The sequence below is a fragment of the Lissotriton helveticus genome, chromosome 3_2 (assembly GCF_964261635.1).
Source record: "Lissotriton helveticus chromosome 3_2, aLisHel1.1, whole genome shotgun sequence".
NCBI lineage: Eukaryota > Metazoa > Chordata > Amphibia > Caudata > Salamandridae > Lissotriton > Lissotriton helveticus.
In genome coordinates this window covers 474373056-474394762 of record NC_136062.1, presented here as the reverse complement: position 1 = coordinate 474394762, position 21707 = coordinate 474373056, and the positions used below count along the sequence as shown (strand labels likewise).

Genomic DNA, 21707 nt, shown 5'->3' with positions numbered 1-21707 from the left:
AGGGTATAAATAGGGAGAAGTGTCACCAGAGAGTCAGTCAGCGCTGGGACAAGGAAGGGAGGGGGACCTGCTGTGAGGTGCTACCGCCACATGGACCTGTGAGCTGGGCCCTGCACCCCTATAAACCCCCCCGCTGCTGTCCCCATGGGCCCCTGACAAGGGAGGACTCTTCATAGGTCCCTGACGCTGTGGGACCTTGGACTACGCCAGCGCTGAGGGAAAAAGGTACCCAGAAGAGGAGGAATGCTGTGGGCTTGAACCCCCCAGGAGGTGAGGAGTGTGCCCCTGGGGCTGGCTGTGGAACTGTTCGCCCCCCCCTCCGTGAGGAGCCTACTTAGAAGCCCTGGTTTGCCTACCTAAGCGCTGTAAACTCCAAGACTGTTGCTGCCCTGACCTGAACTGTCCTGCCTGGAAAGCGCTATAATTTGGAAGCGCTAGAGAAGGACTGTGAGGAGCTGCGTGTCCCTAGAAGCCCTGAACTGCCTCTATTCTGTTGGGCAGAGGGAGGAGCAGTGCGCTGTGAATAGCGCCGTTTTCGCTGTTTTCTGAGGAGACTGGCAGCCTGTGAATAGCGCTGTTGTGGAGGCGCGCTTTGGGCCGATTTAAATAATTAATTAAAAAGGGAGCCTACCCCTTGTCGCAGCCGGAGATCACCGTCGCAGCCCGGGTGCTGAGGAGACTGTGAGGAGCCTACCCTCGCGTCATCGCGCTGTCGCTAAGTAAATAATTAATAAAAAGGGAGCCTACCCCTTGTGCCACCGGAATCACCGCCGCAACCCGGCGTCGTGAGGAGACCATCCCCCGCTGGGCAGCGCATCGTTGCAGCGACCCCCGGTGTCAGGAGGGGGCCGCCGAGGTGGAAAGAGGGCCGCGCTAGGCCCTGAGGCCGCTGTGTCCTGCATCACGTGACGGGGGCGTCCGGCCGCGTCATTGGCCCGCCCCCGCCAACGCCGCGCAGGGATTGGCTGCCGGCCGACAACCAGAGAAGAGGAGCCGAGTTTAAGCCCCGGGTCCCTGTGAGGAAGGAGGGGACCCGGGTGAAACCTGTGACTGGTGCGGGGCCCCCGTGGTCAGGAGGGAGCCCCGATTGGGAGCGATCGGAGCGGGAGGCCACCCCGCCGGTCTGTGCCCCGGAGTGAGGGGCCGGTGAGCTAGGCGGGGCCGGGGCACACTGTCGGTGCCAGCCCCGCCTCCCCAGAGGAAGCGACTCGCCGGCGTTGCGGGGCTCCCGGGAGATCGAAGGAGCCCCGTGTGAGGTGGGAGGAAAGCCGGGCGGCTTCCCCCACGTGTGCCAGGACACCGCGTGTGTCCCTTGAGGCCTCCCCGAGGCCGAGTTGAAACTCCGGGCCCCCGTGAGCAAGAGGGGCCCAGATGACTCCGCCTGGAAAGGAGTGCCTCGTGTGCTGCTGCAGGAGTACAGAGGGGTGAGCCTCGAGGCACGTGGTCGGTGCTTGGCCCCCCTCCACGGCAAGGAGAGTGAGCCCTGCAAGGGAAGAGGACAATCCAAGGAGCCCGGTGAGTGGGGCCTCAGCTGCGTGGTGGTTGGGGGGCTGGAGCCGGGGCACAGGGTCGGTGCCCGCCCCAATGACTGCACTAACTTTCTAGGTGCCCCGTCTGGCAGTGGGCACCTGCAACGTTGGGCCCCAGCGCAACGAGGGACCCCAGCAGACTGTGCCGGTTGTAGAGGGCCCTATATCTAGCCCATAGGGTCACCCAAGGAACTATGGGGGCCTATAGGGCGACTGTTAACTTTTGTGCCTAGGGGACTAGTCAGGTGTGTCCTGCCCCATGATACCTGTGTAGGCCTGATATTCCCCCTGCATGGGCACGCCCGAGGTTCTTAGGCCTGGCCTGATGAAAAGGTTTACGGTTGAGAAAATGTTCTACATCTGATGAAATGCTTTACATTGACCAAAATGTTATTTCCTCATGTAATTCCCTGCTTATTCCTGTTGAAGGAAGTGTTTTACCCTGTCTTATGTAGTTCTATTCCGGCCTGGTATTTTCAGGTTACCTGGTCAGGAGCGATGCATTTTTACGCCTAGTGTTCCTTGTAGGCGGATTATCCTACTAAGGAGTGTGCCGAATGTTAAATGCATTTAGGCTCTTGTGATATACCCACAAGGATGCCCCTAGTCACCTCCCCTGTTAAGGAGCAAGCCTTGCTGATTTGTTACAGGTGCTCCTGGCTATTATGTGCTATGATGCCCTGATGTTTCCTTTTACAGAGGTCGTGGTGGAGTGATAATGCAGGTTATGTGTATTCATACTGCTGGTATTTTGCATTACAGGGGTGGGGATTGGCGTTATAATGCCTGAGGTGTATTTATGCATAATGTTGTATCTTACCTTTTCAGCCTACCCCCGAGGATGAAAGCCTGAGTTGGACCCGCCAGATTGGCCCCAGGTCTAATGTTAATTTAACCAACCATTCTTATTTCAGCATGGACTATGGACTCATCCCTTTTGTCCCATGTAAATAATTCCCCATGATGTACTTGGCTCTGGCGCCAGTTGGCGCCTTGTTGTGACTACCACTATTCTATTTCTTTTTACCTTGCAGGTTGGAGATAACACTAAACTTATTCTTTTCCAACCAAAGGTGGTGTCGTGACTCTTTTGTGGTGTGATTGGTGTGTCGTCTGTGGGTACTGCGTGAATGCTTCACATGTCCTCGAAGTTTGGCCTGCCCGCTTGATGCCATGCTACCCCCTTTGAGACGTGGGCAACCCCCATTTCCAACATTTGGTGGCAGAGCGGTGGGATAGGACTTGTGTTTGCGCAGTACCACAGCGGCCACGGGTTACACTGCAAATAGAGCTTTGGAGGTAATCCGAGCCTTGTTGTGGGGATTATTGTTGCTTCCTCCTGAAAGTGTTTGACAATTGTGTCCCCTTGTTCCACTGGGAGGGTGTGTCCCGGGTGTACCTCGCCACGATGGGGTTGATTTACCAGGAAGTGGAACTAATGGAGTACACCGAACAGGAGGTGATAGACTTCCTCCTGGAGAGAGGGATACCCCCAGTAGGGAACATTAGGAGGAATTTGTTTCTCTATGAGGCCCTCAAGAGGGGAGAGCCCTTAGAGGTTAATGGGGACTTGTCTGACTACCCCCCCGAAGTGTTGAAGGGTCAGTGGGTTAGAAACCAGAGTGAGGGCTCCCCATCCAGAACCCTGGGAGGTAAATGCTCCGATGAGGAGGAGGAAGAGTCTAGCAGGGCAGAGACGCCAGTAGCTGTGGAGGACACCGAAGATAGGGAGTCTCGCACTGGGTCCAGTCCCGGGGGCACTGCCCCATCCCTTTCCCTGTCCCCAGAAGAGTGGGTAGATAGGAGGGAGGAAAGGGAGTATCAGCTGGCGCTGGCAAAGCTCAGGCATGCCGAGGGCTTAGCGCAGCTGAGGGTAGAAGAGCAGCGACTAGAGACTGAAAAAGTCCTAGCGCTGGAGAGGATGGCAGAGGCGGAGAGGGCCTTCGCCAGAGAGAGATCAGCTCAGGTGGGTAGGTTGTCCCCTGAGAGTGGTTTTAGGAGTCTGGATTCACCGGAGAGGGTGGGATCCAGTGGTGGCAGCGAGTGTAGGTCCAGTGCAAGGAGTCCCACTCCCGAAGCCCAAGAGACTGTGCCTGATTCCCCGGAAGAGGAGGACGGGTTAGTGTTTAGGGGCAGGGGAAAGCTGTTCCATCAGTCCTGGGGAGAGTTCGAGGAGGAGTGTTGGACTGTACTGGAGGATTGGGTGGTGAGGAGAGCAGTGGAGGATTGGGAAGGGCTGTGCCATGCCGTTATCCGGGAGCACATGCTAAGGAGTTGTGTCCCAAGACTGCGTCACCATCTGTTGCAGTGCGGGTTCTCAGACCCCAGGGAACTTGCACGGGAGGCAGACCTCTGGGTAAGTGCCAGAGCGTCTGGGAAGACATTGGGGAGTGATCCAGAAAGGAGAGGTGCAGGGATCTTCCGACCCAGCGTGGCGGGAGAGGTGAGAAGCCCAGCTAGGTCCCAGGATAGTGGGCGGGTTGTAGGGCCTCACATCCCATCTAAAGGAGGGAGTGAGACGGGGAGGTGTCCCGAGATGCCCCAACTGCAGTCACAGGGACTGGAGAGTTCTTTTAGGGAACCCCAGGTTGGGAGTCTAGGCTGTCCCGGTGTGCCTTCTCGTGGAAAGGATCCCCTCATGTCAGGAGGACCCGGAGCATCATTAATTGGAGCTCCAGTGGTTCGGGGGTTTGACCAGTCACAGGGTTTAGATCCTGGACTGGGGTTCCAGGTTAAGGGGTTGCCTGACCTGGAGGGTGGGGTACCTGTAATTCAGGTCCCTACCAATTTGACTCCTAGGGGTACTACTCCCAGTGGGAGGGTGCGGAACTCTGGGAGGGGGTGCAGAGGGAGGAAGGTCTCTTCTCTGTCACCAGCTCAGCCACAGGGCGCAGATCCTGGGTTGGGTGGCCAGGGACAGGGTTTGCCTGCTCTGGTGGGAGGGACCTCTGTAACCAGAGTCCCCCCGGAAGTGACTCCCAGGGGTACTACTCCAGTTAGGAGGGTGCGGGACTCTGGGAGGGGGTGCAGGGAGAGGGAGGACTCGCCCCTGTCACCGGTTCAGCCTGTGGGTTTCGGCTCCAGGTTGGGGAGAGAGTTGTGTGAGGGTGTCCCCCAGCGTAGGAGATGGAGGAACCCTAGGAGGAGAAGTAGGGGGAGGAGAGCCTCGCCCCTAAGGGCTGGTCAGTCTGAGGGTGTAGACCCCAGATGGGTGGACCAGTGGCAGTTTGGAGAGAAGAGAGTGGTCCAAGGGAATTACAAGCCTGAGGCTAGAGCCTCCCACTCTAGGAAGGAGAGACATCCCACTAGGGAACACCAGTGGGGTGGTGATGTTGGTGAAAGGAGGGATGCGAAAAAGAACCATTGGGTTCCCGAGTGGAGGAGAGACTGCAGGTGCTCCTGTAGTTGCAGGCCTGCGTCCACCTTTTACCGCCCCAAGCAGGGAAGCCCATCAAGGCATTGATATGTCTACCCTGGCTTTTGGCTGGGGGGGAGTCGTGTTGGACTTGGCCTTTTCCCCCCAAAATTTTTCGCTTTTGACCCCCTAACTTGAATGTCTCCCCCATGGGATTAAACCTGTATAGGCCATGAGTGGTGTGAGACACCTTGTGAAAATGTAATTACCTGACCTAATGTGAGCACTTGTAAAATCCCCCATTTTAAAACTGCACTCCCATTTTGGAAATGTACCTGACTGAAATGTATTGTTTTTAAAATGGATGCCATGGCCATGGGTTTTGCCACTGGACTGACATAGGTCAGCAGTCTAGATAATATTACCCAGCTACCCCTAGTTTTGGAGGGAAAGCCTGGCACCCAGGGTGCTCACCCCCTCCCCTAGAACCAGTTTAGGCTAGATGTGCCAACATTCTAGAAGGTCCTGGCACTGCCTGGGAGGAGGGTATAAATAGGGAGAAGTGTCACCAGAGAGTCAGTCAGCGCTGGGACAAGGAAGGGAGGGGGACCTGCTGTGAGGTGCTACCGCCACATGGACCTGTGAGCTGGGCCCTGCACCCCTATAAACCCCCCCCGCTGCTGTCCCCATGGGCCCCTGACAAGGGAGGACTCTTCATAGGTCCCTGACGCTGTGGGACCTTGGACTACGCCAGCGCTGAGGGAAAAAGGTACCCAGAAGAGGAGGAATGCTGTGGGCTTGAACCCCCCAGGAGGTGAGGAGTGTGCCCCTGGGGCTGGCTGTGGAACTGTTCGCCCCCCCCCTCCGTGAGGAGCCTACTTAGAAGCCCTGGTTTGCCTACCTAAGCGCTGTAAACTCCAAGACTGTTGCTGCCCTGACCTGAACTGTCCTGCCTGGAAAGCGCTATAATTTGGAAGCGCTAGAGAAGGACTGTGAGGAGCTGCGTGTCCCTAGAAGCCCTGAACTGCCTCTATTCTGTTGGGCAGAGGGAGGAGCAGTGCGCTGTGAATAGCGCCGTTTTCGCTGTTTTCTGAGGAGACTGGCAGCCTGTGAATAGCGCTGTTGTGGAGGCGCGCTTTGGGCCGATTTAAATAATTAATTAAAAAGGGAGCCTACCCCTTGTCGCAGCCGGAGATCACCGTCGCAGCCCGGGTGCTGAGGAGACTGTGAGGAGCCTACCCTCGCGTCATCGCGCTGTCGCTAAGTAAATAATTAATAAAAAGGGAGCCTACCCCTTGTGCCACCGGAATCACCGCCGCAACCCGGCGTCGTGAGGAGACCATCCCCCGCTGGGCAGCGCATCGTTGCAGCGACCCCCGGTGTCAGGAGGGGGCCGCCGAGGTGGAAAGAGGGCCGCGCTAGGCCCTGAGGCCGCTGTGTCCTGCATCACGTGACGGGGGCGTCCGGCCGCGTCATTGGCCCGCCCCCGCCAACGCCGCGCAGGGATTGGCTGCCGGCCGACAACCAGAGAAGAGGAGCCGAGTTTAAGCCCCGGGTCCCTGTGAGGAAGGAGGGGACCCGGGTGAAACCTGTGACTGGTGCGGGGCCCCCGTGGTCAGGAGGGAGCCCCGATTGGGAGCGACCGGAGCGGGAGGCCACCCCGCCGGTCTGTGCCCCGGAGTGAGGGGCCGGTGAGCTAGGCGGGGCCGGGGCACACTGTCGGTGCCAGCCCCGCCTCCCCAGAGGAAGCGACTCGCCGGCGTTGCGGGGCTCCCGGGAGATCGAAGGAGCCCCGTGTGAGGTGGGAGGAAAGCCGGGCGGCTTCCCCCACGTGTGCCAGGACACCGCGTGTGTCCCTTGAGGCCTCCCCGAGGCCGAGTTGAAACTCCGGGCCCCCGTGAGCAAGAGGGGCCCAGATGACTCCGCCTGGAAAGGAGTGCCTCGTGTGCTGCTGCAGGAGTACAGAGGGGTGAGCCTCGAGGCACGTGGTCGGTGCTTGGCCCCCCTCCACGGCAAGGAGAGTGAGCCCTGCAAGGGAAGAGGACAATCCAAGGAGCCCGGTGAGTGGGGCCTCAGCTGCGTGGTGGTTGGGGGGCTGGAGCCGGGGCACAGGGTCGGTGCCCGCCCCAATGACTGCACTAACTTTCTAGGTGCCCCGTCTGGCAGTGGGCACCTGCAACGTTGGGCCCCAGCGCAACGAGGGACCCCAGCAGACTGTGCCGGTTGTAGAGGGCCCTATATCTAGCCCATAGGGTCACCCAAGGAACTATGGGGGCCTATAGGGCGACTGTTAACTTTTGTGCCTAGGGGACTAGTCAGGTGTGTCCTGCCCCATGATACCTGTGTAGGCCTGATATTCCCCCTGCATGGGCACGCCCGAGGTTCTTAGGCCTGGCCTGATGAAAAGGTTTACGGTTGAGAAAATGTTCTACATCTGATGAAATGCTTTACATTGACCAAAATGTTATTTCCTCATGTAATTCCCTGCTTATTCCTGTTGAAGGAAGTGTTTTACCCTGTCTTATGTAGTTCTATTCCGGCCTGGTATTTTCAGGTTACCTGGTCAGGAGCGATGCATTTTTACGCCTAGTGTTCCTTGTAGGCGGATTATCCTACTAAGGAGTGTGCCGAATGTTAAATGCATTTAGGCTCTTGTGATATACCCACAAGGATGCCCCTAGTCACCTCCCCTGTTAAGGAGCAAGCCTTGCTGATTTGTTACAGGTGCTCCTGGCTATTATGTGCTATGATGCCCTGATGTTTCCTTTTACAGAGGTCGTGGTGGAGTGATAATGCAGGTTATGTGTATTCATACTGCTGGTATTTTGCATTACAGGGGTGGGGATTGGCGTTATAATGCCTGAGGTGTATTTATGCATAATGTTGTATCTTACCTTTTCAGCCTACCCCCGAGGATGAAAGCCTGAGTTGGCCCCGCCAGATTGGCCCCAGGTCTAATGTTAATTTAACCAACCATTCTTATTTCAGCATGGACTATGGACTCATCCCTTTTGTCCCATGTAAATAATTCCCCATGATGTACTTGGCTCTGGCGCCAGTTGGCGCCTTGTTGTGACTACCACTATTCTATTTCTTTTTACCTTGCAGGTTGGAGATAACACTAAACTTATTCTTTTCCAACCAAAGGTGGTGTCGTGACTCTTTTGTGGTGTGATTGGTGTGTCGTCTGTGGGTACTGCGTGAATGCTTCACATGTCCTCGAAGTTTGGCCTGCCCGCTTGATGCCATGCTACCCCCTTTGAGACGTGGGCAACCCCCATTTCCAACAGCCACCCATTGAAGACAGATGTATCTACAAATTGGCCTGCACCACACACCAAAACCCTCCACTCACATTCCCACAACTACCTAAGCAGCAAACTGGTCAAAGCTGGAAGTTCCAGATCCCTGAGAAGTTCCAACTGATCTGATCTGATCTGATAAATCTTTATTTCGGCATGAATACCATAAAAGAACAATTACATAAATGCAATAAAACATTTCTTTTAAAATACACAACTTGCCGTATAAATTCATTCAATTTTCATGTTGATTCTAAGATAAAGACCAAAAGTTTAAAACATTCGTAAAAACAATTCAATCTAGTAGAAACAGGTAGGGACAGCAAAAATAATATTTCATCAATTATCCCTCTGTTATTAATAGGCAATGATTTTAACATATCTGCTTTTTACAATTTATAACCCAATTTTCTTTGTTGGAAAAAAATACTATGCAAGAATCTGCTGACACTAAATACAATAGGTTGACTAGTGTTAGTCAAAAGAATCCTTAGAGCCTGGGAACATGATCTTACACCTAATGTTAAGCATATTGGTTTAATCCATCTCCTTCTAGCCTGTGCATATGCTGGGCAGAAGAAGAGGATATGTAGCTCATTTTCTTTTTGATTACATCCACACATGGTACATAATTCATCTTCTACATGGTTTGCCGAGTTTACACCGCCAGACCAACGCGCCAATGTTGAACCGATTTGGAGATTGCCATATCTGAATTTCAGAAATAAGGTCTTTGCTAGTTCCAACTCACTTCTTCTCATCCCTCCGAAATTCAAAAAGACAACCAATCAGTCCTAATCTTTTTCTGGTAACGTACCCAGGACATGGAACTCACTTCAGATTGATCTCAGATGCAACCCCTCCTTCCCGTAATTCAAAAGGGACCTGAAACTCATTCTCCTCAAGAAATACCTTACCGTCCTAGTCAACGAACCAAGACTCCCAGAACCTAGTTGACTCCCTGCTTATTTGTTCATTATGAATAAGTGGAGATTGTGCTGTTTTTAACCTCGTGAGCTCCCCCTCTATCCTTCACTGCATGCCAAATTATAATGTGTTGCATATATCCTCATGCACTCTAATGTCCTGTTATGCAGTGTACGACTACTTATAATGTTTGACTTTTATCTGTATGCATCCCTCTGTCATGTTATGTTATGCACCTAAGTATGTAAAGCGCTCTGATACCCCCGGGTCTAGCTAGCGCTATATAAAATGTATAAAATAAAATTAAAATAAATTAAGAGATTCGAGGAGCACATTGTGATTGACCGCGTCAAACAAGGCCTAGCACATGGCCACTAGGTCAAGCAGAATGAGTGCTGATTTACCGCCGTTACCCAGGAACGCCATGAGTTCCTCAGAGGCCACAATCAGTGCCGATTCGGTACTGTGATTGCTTCTGAATCCAAACTGAGAGGAGTCTAGAAGATATTTTTTGTTTATAAAGAAAGCTAGCTCCAGATTCGTGGCCTTCTGTCCATTTTGAGTTGGCATCGGGAGTAAGGAGATGAACAGTAGTACTAAGCTGTAGAGAGCAGTGTGTTTAATTTCTCGGTGGCACTGCCTGCAGCCAGTCATTCTCGAAGATGACCAGTTTGTGCCAGAAGCAGCTGGGAGGGACACCGGTGCTCTAATAACTGAACGTGGGACGGCTTGGCCACGTGCACTCCGTGAGACCCCTCCGATCCCATGCACCCTCCATGACGTCCCGACACTGCCCCAGGGCTGTTCTGTTCTCTGATTTCGTGGCCTACTTTTGCGAGAGCAGCGCGCTGCGCTCAAACCAGCGGTCTCCATAGTAACACCCTTCTCTAAGAGGTCAGCAGCACACTCCCAGCAAGAATCATCGGTACCCCGGCGAGCTCCTTCAAATGCACCCCATGGGAGCTGGCATACGGAGTTTTATCAGAGAGGTTTGCCGAACAAATGGCTCGGCTTTTAATTCTCAGATGCAGGCCTTTTCAAAGTAGGATCTTAAAAAAATAAACAGCATTTCTATCAGCTTTGACACTCAGCCCTGCAAGAATAAAGAGCAAGCAGGACAAGCCACCAATCAAAAAATGTACTCACACCTTCTGAGCATGTAGGTTTATTGCGACCAATTAGCGCCACGAAGGAATGAACACAGCGCCACTTTTAATAGTACACAGATGCAGTCAACAGAAGATCTGAGATTCTGTTACATACCGGATCCATGCATAATCATTCTTAAGTTACAATGTTTTACATCCCTCCTTGACAGTACACTCTGATGTTTATTAGCTCTAGTTTGATGTAAATGAAGTCGAGCCACTTCAGAAGAGGTAAACATTGAAATGGATTAATAAGGCTGTCCCCTTAGAACCGCTGAAGGACTTCTCCCGTCCTGCTAAGCCCCACTGCCACTGCCCTGACTGAAGGAGTATTCATTGCCAACAGAATCCACTACCAGACCCGGCGAGAGGTGGTGGAATGAAGTACCTCCTCGCTAAGGAGCAGCCAGCAGGCTGTTCTTAAGGTGTGCACAGGAGCCACATGGCAGCTTTACAGATGTTCACCAAAGACATGCGGATTCAGCTCAGAGGACTCCACACAAAGGCCAGCACTGGCAGGGAAGTAACCACTCCAGCGCGACACAGACTGCCTCCTTAGTGACAAGAGGTATGTGGAGCTTAATCTCCAGCACAAAGTTAAAGCTTAAACCCTCTGCGCCACACTGTTAGACTTTACCTCCACGTCATAAGTCGCAAGCATGAGGTCTTGAGAAGAGAGGACACGCCAGTTAAGGACCCGATTTTTAACGCGGAGACATCGCAAATAGATCTTCCCATCATAAACACAACAGGTTTAGAAGTATACAGCACCAGGCACAACACACAACGTTGGTACATTCCTGAAACGCAGTGATTATACTCGCAACACTTCATCACCTACAAGTGAGGCCCCTGAGGAAGGCACGAGTTGGGTGCCGAAATGCATCGGGCATGCGATTAAGAAGTGTCATGTGCTATAAATCAATGTTGTAAATTACTGATAGGAAACTTGATGAATATGATGTATATGTTTTGTTTGTAGAACTAAATGTGAATGTCTAATAACATGTGATTTAAAACATGAATTCTTGATATAATGATGAACAATTAAATGAATGATAAGCAATTGATTAAGTTTTGATTACGTTAGTTAAAATAGAAGGTGTGGGATAACACTAAGTGAACAGTGCGTGATTGGACTAACCCCACGTTGGTCTTAACTCTCTTGAGAAGAGAGCTGACAGATACACAGACGGGCTGAGACACAACCAGGCTCACTTAGAAATGTAAAAGCACTCTTAACAGAAACAGGGTTAGGTTTGCTTCTTTCCCAAGCATGAGATCTGCTGCAGATGGTCACAAAGGCAGAGCAGGACTAGTCAACCGTCTTAGGAAAAAAGGTGGATCAACTTTACAAATCAGTCTTATGTTAGGCACCAAAAGCCCAATACGAGCATTGGCAAAGCCAACATGTCTCGCTTTTGAGACCTATTGGCTCTACCACTGCCTTGTGTACATGTTGTACAGCATCAACATGTGCAGAAGAAAAAAGTGAGCAATGACGCTGATGTGACATTTTGTATGCAACAATCTCTTTAACAAAGATGACGAAGGTTTAGCTTGTTAATTTAAAGCAGTGTCCACTGATGAAGGGTGCTTGTAGCCGGAAATGCATTTGGTATTTTTTAAATAAATGCTGCTTTGAAAGAACTCCTGCATTTGTCGTGCTTTAGCAAGAGGTCCGGTTGGACACAGCTTCAGCATTGGAAATGTGGAAAATGGCAGAATATCCCGTGTGTGGATTGCAACTTAATGCGGATGAATAACAGAAGAATGAAAAGGATGGAGAATATGGTTAAAATGGAGGAAACCCGGAGCTTAATATGGACTATCATTTTTAGGTCTCGGCCTGCGTAGGCTGCGCTTGCGCAGTCTCGCTGGGCAAGAAATGATGTCTTAGAGTAGGGAGGTAAACGAGCCAGCTCTTCTCCATTGGCTGGCTTCCTAAACAGCGGCCAGCCATTGGAGAAGAGCTCTGTCTGTCCCTTTAAGCCCCGTCCGTTTCGAATTGAGGGGCGTGTTTTTTTGCTGTTTTCTCTCTGTGACGTCATTCGTCACTCCACAAAAAACACGCCCCCCAGTCTGAAAAGGACGGGGCTTATCCGAAAGCACTACGCCGCCTGTGTATAGTTGTATGGTTGGTGCGGTCACCGAGCTGACACAGTGACACCATCTGGAGATTTTTTAGTAGCAACAGGGCACCCCCCTTGGCTGATGTCACACTTGCAGGCTGCTTGGATTTGACTTCATTAGAACCGGCCATTGTGAAGCAGAGTAAGCCTCGGTGAATGGAATAGCCGGGGAATCCTGAACCACAGGCAGGCAGGGCGTAGGGCACAGCACGCAGCTTTCCCCGGGTCCCAGTCACTCCCCCCACAGAACTAAAAGCAGTCTTCCACGGGACGCTGTGTTAGAGAGCGGCAGAAGCCTCCAACACAGCCGGGCCTGGTAGGAACTTCTTTGCACTAATCTCCTCGCAGGAGAGCGCGGGTCTCGTGCATTCTCCTCTAATTCCTTGCAGCTGGGAAACAGAGGGCGCTCAGATAAAACTTTCCCCAGTGTGGGAACAAAGGCTTTGCCAGAGTGAGCCTGCACACTACTCTCCCCTCTCTTACAAGTTCCCTGACATATGGAAAATATTGCGGTCGAAAAGAAGCATCTCCGAAGAATGTCTCTGTCTCCTTTCAGTCGATTCCAGTGTGTCACAACACGCCAGGCGCATAGATCTTCATTAGAGAAGAGGGTGACGTATGTGACACCAAAACGCTTCCCACAAAGGCAGGACAACAAATACAGCACTGCCCACCACCACACACTCCTCAGCCATGTAGCGTTCTACCTACCCGAAAATGTGCTTTGGCGTACCTCTTAGGAATATAAAGCACTATGTAGATGTCACACTAGAATACAGTACCTAATGGGGTCCGAATTCTAGTTCTGTTGCCGATCCGATTCCAGTCCTTAGGTCTTTTTCAGGTCCTGAGGTGACCCAACCTGATTGAGTCCTAAGACTTTGCTGCACATATCTTTTGCATTTGAAATGAAATACAGGCTAGTGACGATTGCATGTGTTAGCTGGCAGTATGGTAACATTTGAAAAATGCTTATCATTCATTGAAGTGCTGAAACCCTAAGATGTTTCCTGGTGCTGGTTCTTGTCCCAGAAAAGCAGCAGCGCCCCAGCTAGCGAGCGTGCAGGGCAATATTTTATGGCTGGGCTCAGAAACTATCAAATTAGTCGTACCATTTTTATGCTTTGTTTTCGTGCCTCAGGGAGTCATATCTGAATTCATATAACATCCATTGGCTTAATTGGCTGCCAGCTCCAGGAATGTGGGTAATGCACTTCTACTATCTAGGAGCACTGTCTGCACCTTTCACCTTGTGCAAGGCCAGGCCAGGGGAATTCAAAATGGATCTGACTGGCTTCTATTACTCTGGGTCAGTCACACACCATGCATGTACCACAAGGTCTATACACACCATACACTTAACATGCTTAACATGCACGCAGGATGTTAGGGCAAAGTACTAGACAGGTGCATAGAGGTGAAACTTTACACATGTGTGCCAATCTAGTGATCAGATACAAAGGTCTGGTCCCACTCCACAATATGTTTCCACCAATGCTATATGTGGACCACTGTCCACTGACAGGGGCATTAGTCCTCTGTGGTAAATGAGGGTATGGTTGGTGCACCTCTCCAGGTGTGGCTGTGTGTTTGTGTGGCTCTGTGTGTGTGTGGCTCTCTGTGTGTGTGTGTGGCTCTGTCTATGTGTGTGTGGCTCTGTGTGTGTGTGTGGCTCTGTGTGTGTGTGGGGGGCTCTGTGTGTGTGGGGAGCTCTGTGTGTGTGGGGGGTCTCTGTGTGTGTGTGGGGGGCTCTGTGTGTGTGGGGCTGTGTGTGTATGTGGGGGGCTCTGTGTGTGTGTGGGGCTCTGTGTGTGGGGGAGCTCTGTGTGTGTGGCTCTTTGTGTGTTTGTGTTGCTCTGTGTGTGGGGGGCTCTGTGTGTGTGTGCGTGTTGGGCTCTGTGTGTGTGGGGGGGACTCTGTGCCTGCTAATACACTCTACTACTCTCTAATGCTCACCTATTGCCATTGTAAATGACAATACCATTTATTTATGTTTTTTTTAAAAAAATGAAAAAAATGCCATTTGCAATGCCAATAGCTCTAACTTTAACAAAGCCGAGGCCATTGCATTGTAAATGCTTGTTTGCCATTGAGGCACAACTTCGCTGTGCGATCGGTTTGGGGCAAAATGTTGCCTCACTCAGTGTTGCGTTAAACCGAGGTGCTGTTTGGGCATGGCACCCAACCGATGCGCACGCATTCTAGGACAATCATTGGAGAAACATGGATTACACGTTAAAACAAAGTTGTGCATCCCACCATTACAATTGTATATACATTTTGTATGCACACAGACGCATCAGGAGGTATGCTGCACGCACTAGCTAACGTATACCCATTATACTTTTTAGGTGCCCCTCACTGACAAGTCCTGAAGAGACCTGATACCCTATTCAGGTCGAAACGTCATCGACACTAAAAGAGACAGACTTTGTACAGCAGTGGTTTATACTTTGCAACTGTTGTAGCCTTGATTGCCTATACTTTACTGGGTCGTCTCTTACGAATTGAATACAAATCTGAAACCTTGTTTTCTATACAATATTATGTAACACTTTAGTAGTTTAGGTTCTCCCTTTTTTTTATAACATTCACTTGGGACACACTATCACCTTTGTGATTATATGTTTGTACATAAACATAATATGACTGATTATCTGTGTAAATTGTTGATTCATACTTATATAAACTCTATGAATTCTAACTGTGTATGCGTAGCTTCCTTGTTTGACATCCCTTGTAAATCACCCACATTGCCATTGTGCAGGATATATATTACAATAAGTGTGTATTTATCCACAGGAGCCATTGTTTCCTTTAATAAACTACACCCAGGCTCCAAGTGAGTAGGGGTCCCTTGTTTCCTTTCCCAGCACACACCTGTCCTAACACATGCAGCTGATGGGAGCACCATTATTTTATTCACTAATCTCAATGGATCAGTAAATAAAAAAACATGAAAATGAAAAACTGCGATAGAAAAAAATAAATGAAGGAAAAAAAATAGGACCCAGGGGAAGTGGAGGGAGGCAACGGAGGAGCGGGCTGGGATAGCACTTGAGGGGGTAAGTAAGGGCAAAGAAGAGCATGAGGGAAGGATCAATCGGGAGGGTGGAGGAGATGCGCACGGGGAGAGAGCAACACCAGGGCAAAGGGAGGCACACACGTGTGAGAGCAACATGGAGCGCAGGGCGAGAAAACAACACAGGTGAGAAAGCAACATGAACGGAGGGAGAGAAGCGCACTATGGAGAAACATCTTTAAAAAATGCACTCACATGGAGTCCCTATGCTAAAAGAAAAAAGTAGTTTCTTAAAAGTGCGCAGTGAAGCACACAAGTAAACAGGATATGCTGCGGGTAAGGATAAACACAAGTTGGACAGGGCAAGCCATCAAATGTAACAAAATTAGAGCGACAATTAAGCCAACCAACAGTAAGGAATTTGTGGGCTTTGAGCTCAATGTGAGATTTTCTCTAGGCCCATAGGAATGAATGGGGATGTATTCCTTAATTGCGATTCTCAATTAGAGAATCGCAATTAAGGAATTTTAAGAAATCGCTATTTTTTTTGCGATTTCTTGATGTATTGCAGTTTGCAATTCCTTAATAGCGATTCCTTATTTTTCGCAATTAAGGAATCGCAAAAAGCAATATTGATGCATGTGCCCCTTAGGGCCATATGTATCATGCAAATTCGCATTCGCAAAGGCCGAAATTCGCAGAATTTGCAAATGCGAATTTGCTAAATGGAATGTATTAAGCAAAACTGGTGCAAAATAAGGAATATGTGATTCCTTATTTTGCAATTGCATTTAAGGAATCGCAAATTTTGCGATTCCTTAAATGCAATGTATGTAGCAAAAAAAATTAGCAAAATGCCCCTAAGGAATTGCAAATTACCACCAACTTCTAGTTGGTGGTAAATTGCGAATTCCTTGAAAAATGCACATTTTTGCATTTTTCAAAGTGCCATGTGACGCACATACATTCCCTTAGGGCATGTATGTGCGCCACATGTGCACCCATGCATATTTCAGGGGTGCAACAGGGTGTCCTTTGTACACCCCTGCACCCTTGAAGGTATTCCCAATTTGCGATTAGCAAATTGCGAATCACAAATTGAGAATAACTTCCCATTCATTCCTATGGGACTCCTGGCCCATAGAAATGAATGGGAAAGTATTCCTTAATTGCGATTCTCAATTAGAGAATCGCAATTAAGGAATTTTAAGAAATCACTATTTTTTTTGCGATTTCTTGATGTATTGCAGTTTGCAATTCCTTAATAGCGATTCCTTATTTTTCGCAATTAAGGAATCGCAAAAAGCAATATTGATGCATGTGCCCCTTAGGGCCATATGTATCATGCAAATTCGCATTCGCAAAGGCCGAAATTCGCAGAATTTGCGCATGCGAATTTGCTAAATGGAATGTATTAAGCAAAACTGGTGCAAAATAAGGAATATGTGTTTCCTTATTTTGCAATTGCATTTAAGGAATCGCAAATTTTGCGATTCCTTAAATGCAATGTATGTAGCAAAAAAAATTTGCAAAATGCCCCTAAGGAATTGCAAATTACCACCAACTTCTAGTTGGTGGTAAATTGTGAATTCCTTGAAAAATGCAAATTTTTGCATTTTTCAAAGTGCCATGTGACGCACATACATTCCCTTAGGGCATGTATGTGCGCCACATGTGCACCCATGCATATTTCAGGGGTGCAACAGGGTGTCCTTTGGACACCCCTGCACCCTTGAAAGTATTCTCAATTTGCGATTAGCAAATTGTGAATCACAAATTGAGAATAACTTCCCATTCATTCCTATGGGCCTCCTGGCCCATAGAAATGAATGGGAAAGTATTCCTTAATTGCGATTCGCAATTTGCTAATCGCAATTAAGGAATTCTAAGAAATCGCAAAAAAAATGTGATTTTGTACATTCATACCCATTTGCGATTCTCAAATAGCAATTTCTTAAAAATCGCTATTTGGGAATTGCAAATGGGTATCTTGATACATATGTCCCTTATTCTGTACATTAAGAATTGCAATTCGGTAAGAATTTCAATTAGAAAGTCACAATTCCAAAAGTTTGTACTTCTGCCCCTTGGTCTGCTTCCCAAAAGAGCAATATTCAACAAAAATCAGAATGTCATAAAATCATCGAGTTCCACCTAAAATAGAAATAAATATTTTCCTGAAAATCAATGGAGCTAAAAAGAAGAAAATATGAAAGTGTTTTGTAGAAAGCATCAGGCAGGAAACAAAGACAGGAAAAGTACTGCGATGACTTATTAAATATGATAGTCTATTAGAATTATTTTTGAAAGAATACATGAATATATCTATATATGCCTCTGACGTTAAACTCAAACATGCAAGACACGGATCCACTTCTAATTCTCCAGGAGAACGGAGAACTATGTGAAGGGACCTTCAAAGAGACTAATGATTTGAACTCTATGGTGACAGATTTCAGCTCATTCAGACCCGAGACCCCTCTAATTCATTCAGTGCGGAGTATAAAGATATTGTCCAATCCAAATAGTACATTCCGCAATTATCAGAGCTGGGCACACTGCGTCTCATTATTATATTAGAGGAAATAACCTCATTAGCGTCAAGTACTCGGTGCTTTCGCCAGACATCCTTCTGCTCGAATTCAACCTTTCCAGCGAAGGTGGCAGCAGAACATTCAGTTAAGATGGAATGCTGGAAAAAGTCCCACCTGAAGGTTCAGCACCGATCCTGCAAGCTGCCTACGGTAACCTACTGAGAGACTGGGAACCTTCCGCAAAATGGCTCTTCTTTCACCCGAGAATCTCTGCCATCCCACGCACAGTAGCTCCCATCACAGTAAGACAGGTTTGCAACCAATCTTTCCTGTGGTTTGATGTGGAGCATCGTATTTAAAAAAAGAAAACTGAAGCCACGGAACACATTTGCCATTATTTCGACATAGAAACCACATAAGCTTTACTAACCAGTCCTGCAGCGTTTGCCACTGTTGGCGGTGCCTGTGCATCTCTGGGCAAGTGTCTCTAGATTGCTGTCCATCACCAACAGAAAGTAACACAGCGGTGTGGTGGTGTTTGGAAATGCTGCTCACAATCTGTAAAGGTAGGTACCACGCCAGAGCGCAAAGGCAACCACAGGAGCCTGTCAGGCCGAAAGCTCTCATGAGGATTCACTGCTATACTTTCAAGTACTTTATATTGACTTCTATTTTGCACTGCATTTCTCAGAATGCACCTCAGAAAAATCTGTGGTGGTATGCCAGGCAGTGGGCGACCCTGCCTCCATTGATTGGGTCCTCTGACTGCCTGTCAGCATACCCCTTTTCAGGTAAGATATCAAGCAGGTTTCCCTCCTCTGCATGACAGGTAGGTATTCCTTCACTAGCTGCGGACCAAAAGAAATATACCGGGTGTGATGAGTGACTCCATAGTCCCTAGTTATGCAAGGTTTGCAAAGTTTTATGCAAGCTGTCAGTTGGGACAGCGTCAGGGCCGGCCTAAGGCATGTGCAAGCTGTGCACCTGCACAGGGTAGCCAAACCCCAGGGGCCGCCACGCCAATATATATCCTTAGATACATATTTGCGTGGCGGTCCCTGGCAGGGATTTGGCGGCCTCGGGCCCCCTACCTACACTCCCTGCTCAGGGCCTCCGTGAGCCTAGAGCCGGCCCTGACAGCGCATTACCAGCCGTGGCCGGTGGTGGGAGTACCTGCCGGCCGGTGACGTGGGGAGGGGGAGGTGGCAGGGTGGGGGGTAGTAATGTACTGATTACAGAGTTTAACAGGTAAGTACACATATAAATAAATAAAACGAATTTCGTTACGCGCATTGCAGCGCATTTGGTGATGCAGTGCATGCAACGAAATTCGTTTTATTTATCTATATGTTTACTTATCTGTTAAACTCCGTAATCCATACATTACTACCCCCCCCCCCCCTGCCCCTCTCCCTCCCCCTCCCCACGTCACCGCCCGGCAGGTACTCCCACCACCGGCCGCGGCTGCGCATTACCTCTGTCAGCACAGGACTTATGTACATTGTGATGTTTCCAGCAGCAGTATGTTAAGCTAGGCCCTCTGCCTCCACTTGGATCCCCTGAGTTTAGGTTTATGAACAGGTATCTTTTTAAAGGATTAACAGAGATTCAGAAATTAGGCCCTCAACTGTCACAAACAACTAACTGCCTGACGTCTGGTGACCAACTAATCAAACGGCTGAGCCATGCAATAAATATGGATTGACTGTCGACATCAGGTAAGCAAGGTCACATCACCCCAGAAGTTTACTCTGCAATACCAAAATCTAAACCGAGCCAGTCACTCACCAGTGAAAGCAAGGGATGCCGACTAAAAACGAGAAGAAGCAGGAGGAGAATTGTTCTTACCTTAAAAAGTCGGGGAAAGACATCTGCTGGCTGACCCCGCACAACAAATAGGCGGGAATCCACCTTTCTTAAGCTGTTGTCCAAGTCTTCCAGGGACTGGAGAAGAAACCTGTCAAGCAGAAAACAAAAGCTATCAGCAAAGAAAGAAATAGCTCATTCGACACAGGAACAGAAGCTTAATTACCAAATAAAGATTAAAGACTGAATAGAGAAAAGATGACCGACCCGCATGGAGGTATAATACAATGAATCTTTTACACATACATTGCAATTTGAACACAGTAAATCATAAGGCAGTTTTAGGCTCAGCATTAAAGAGGCCTGAATGGTGCACAGGAACAGCAGAAGACAGCGTCAATAATCATCTGCCAAGTCCAGCCCAATTGTGAATGATTCACTGAACTCGCATTGTCCGGGCCAGCTCACTAGAGCAGATTGAAGAAGCCAGTCCACCTTTCACAGAGCTGGAGACAACCAGCCTGCACTTTCAAGTGGGACAGAGAAACTCCTAAAGGTGGGTGCGGTGCGTTAGTGAACATGCACTCAGGGTACATCCCCTTTCAGAGGCAGGGGCGGCTCTAGGCTCATGGTGGCCCTGGGCAGTGAGCGTAGGTAGGGGGCCCCGGAAGAGGGGGTCCGGGCGGGGCGGAGTATGGAGGCCAGTGAAGAGGGGGGGGGTCAGGGTGTTTAGAAGTAGAACAGAGCCGGAGGCGCCCAAATCCCTGCCAGGGGCGGCCACGCAAATATGTATCCATCCTCAGAGGATTATTATATTAAGGATATATATTGGCGTGGTGGCCCCTCGGGATTGGTGGCCCTGTGCAGGTGCACAGTTTGCACATGCCTAAGGCCGCCCTGTCAGAGGGCCTCCTCAGGGCTGCGCTGATGGTGCACCTCCTCTTTCTGGAACACAGTGAGTGCGCCACTTGACGATTTCTTTGCCTCTGCTCCCACATCTATATTATGACACAACCAGAGAGAAAAGTGTTTACCTAATTAGCATGGGGCCACGCGCCCATGCTAAAGAGGGAATTTCCCCTTCAGATAATGCCCATGTATTCTAGAAAGAGCCACACAAGTGTCTGAGTCTCCTTCTGTAATACTAAAGTGCATGGGAGGGTGTTGAACCATATGGGCACACATGCCCTTTGCTCCTCCCGGGCACTGTACCTAGGATGGCCCCTGCAGCCGTATTATAGTAGGGGCTAACTTTCCCAATCTGCACTGCAGCGCACCTTGAACAAGGTAAGGATCCTGCTCTGTCAGTATTGCTGCTATTCTAGTTACCCTGTGCCTGGTGTAATTGCTACCTTGTCGTAATCCCTGGTGGGACAGGAGTCCCAGGGAACCACGCGTCTGCACTTGTCCTGCCTTCAACACCCTGGTAGGGGACTACTAGCCCCAGGGTGCAACGCTTCCTACTCAGGTACCGAGTCGCTTGAATCAACATCGCACAGAAAGCACTGCCTCTACCTCCGCGGAGCCCGAAGGAGGCCAGAATGGACTTACTTTCTTGGACTGCGGATATTTTGTGTTGGGGAAATTCCCCTTTTGTGACCATAAGGTAAGGGTTGATTGATTGACTTAATTGTGACACATAATCCACAGTTTATAAGCACTGTACTATACACCTATACAGAAGTGTGGAGAATCCAACGAATTGCCATAACATTCTATCTGACAACAATCAGTCAAGCCGCTAGCTTCTGTTTACATTTATGTTTACATGTATGCAAAAGAGCAGTTGCACGAATCATTCTCCTCTCTGCTGAGAAACGTTGCACGCAGCACCTTTTCCTCCTTGTGGTGATGGGGCCCTAGGCCCACATGGTTAAGTAAAGGACGACACAGGACACCAGTTGGGGAGTGGAACTCTGGCCACGAGCACGTGCGCTCGGGTTCTTTTATTA

At 49.5% G+C, this 21707-nt stretch overlaps 1 protein-coding gene across 1 annotated transcript in view; it reads right to left on the bottom strand.

Moving 5' to 3' along the window:
- The window catches only part of CRY2 (cryptochrome circadian regulator 2), a 305570-nt gene that overhangs the window by 265971 nt on the left and 17892 nt on the right, over window positions 1-21707 (bottom strand). The window contains exon 2 of the mRNA XM_078684383.1: window positions 19798-19906. Within this exon, the coding sequence (XP_078540509.1) occupies window positions 19798-19906 (109 nt within the window). The remainder of the gene's footprint in view (window positions 1-19797; window positions 19907-21707) is intronic.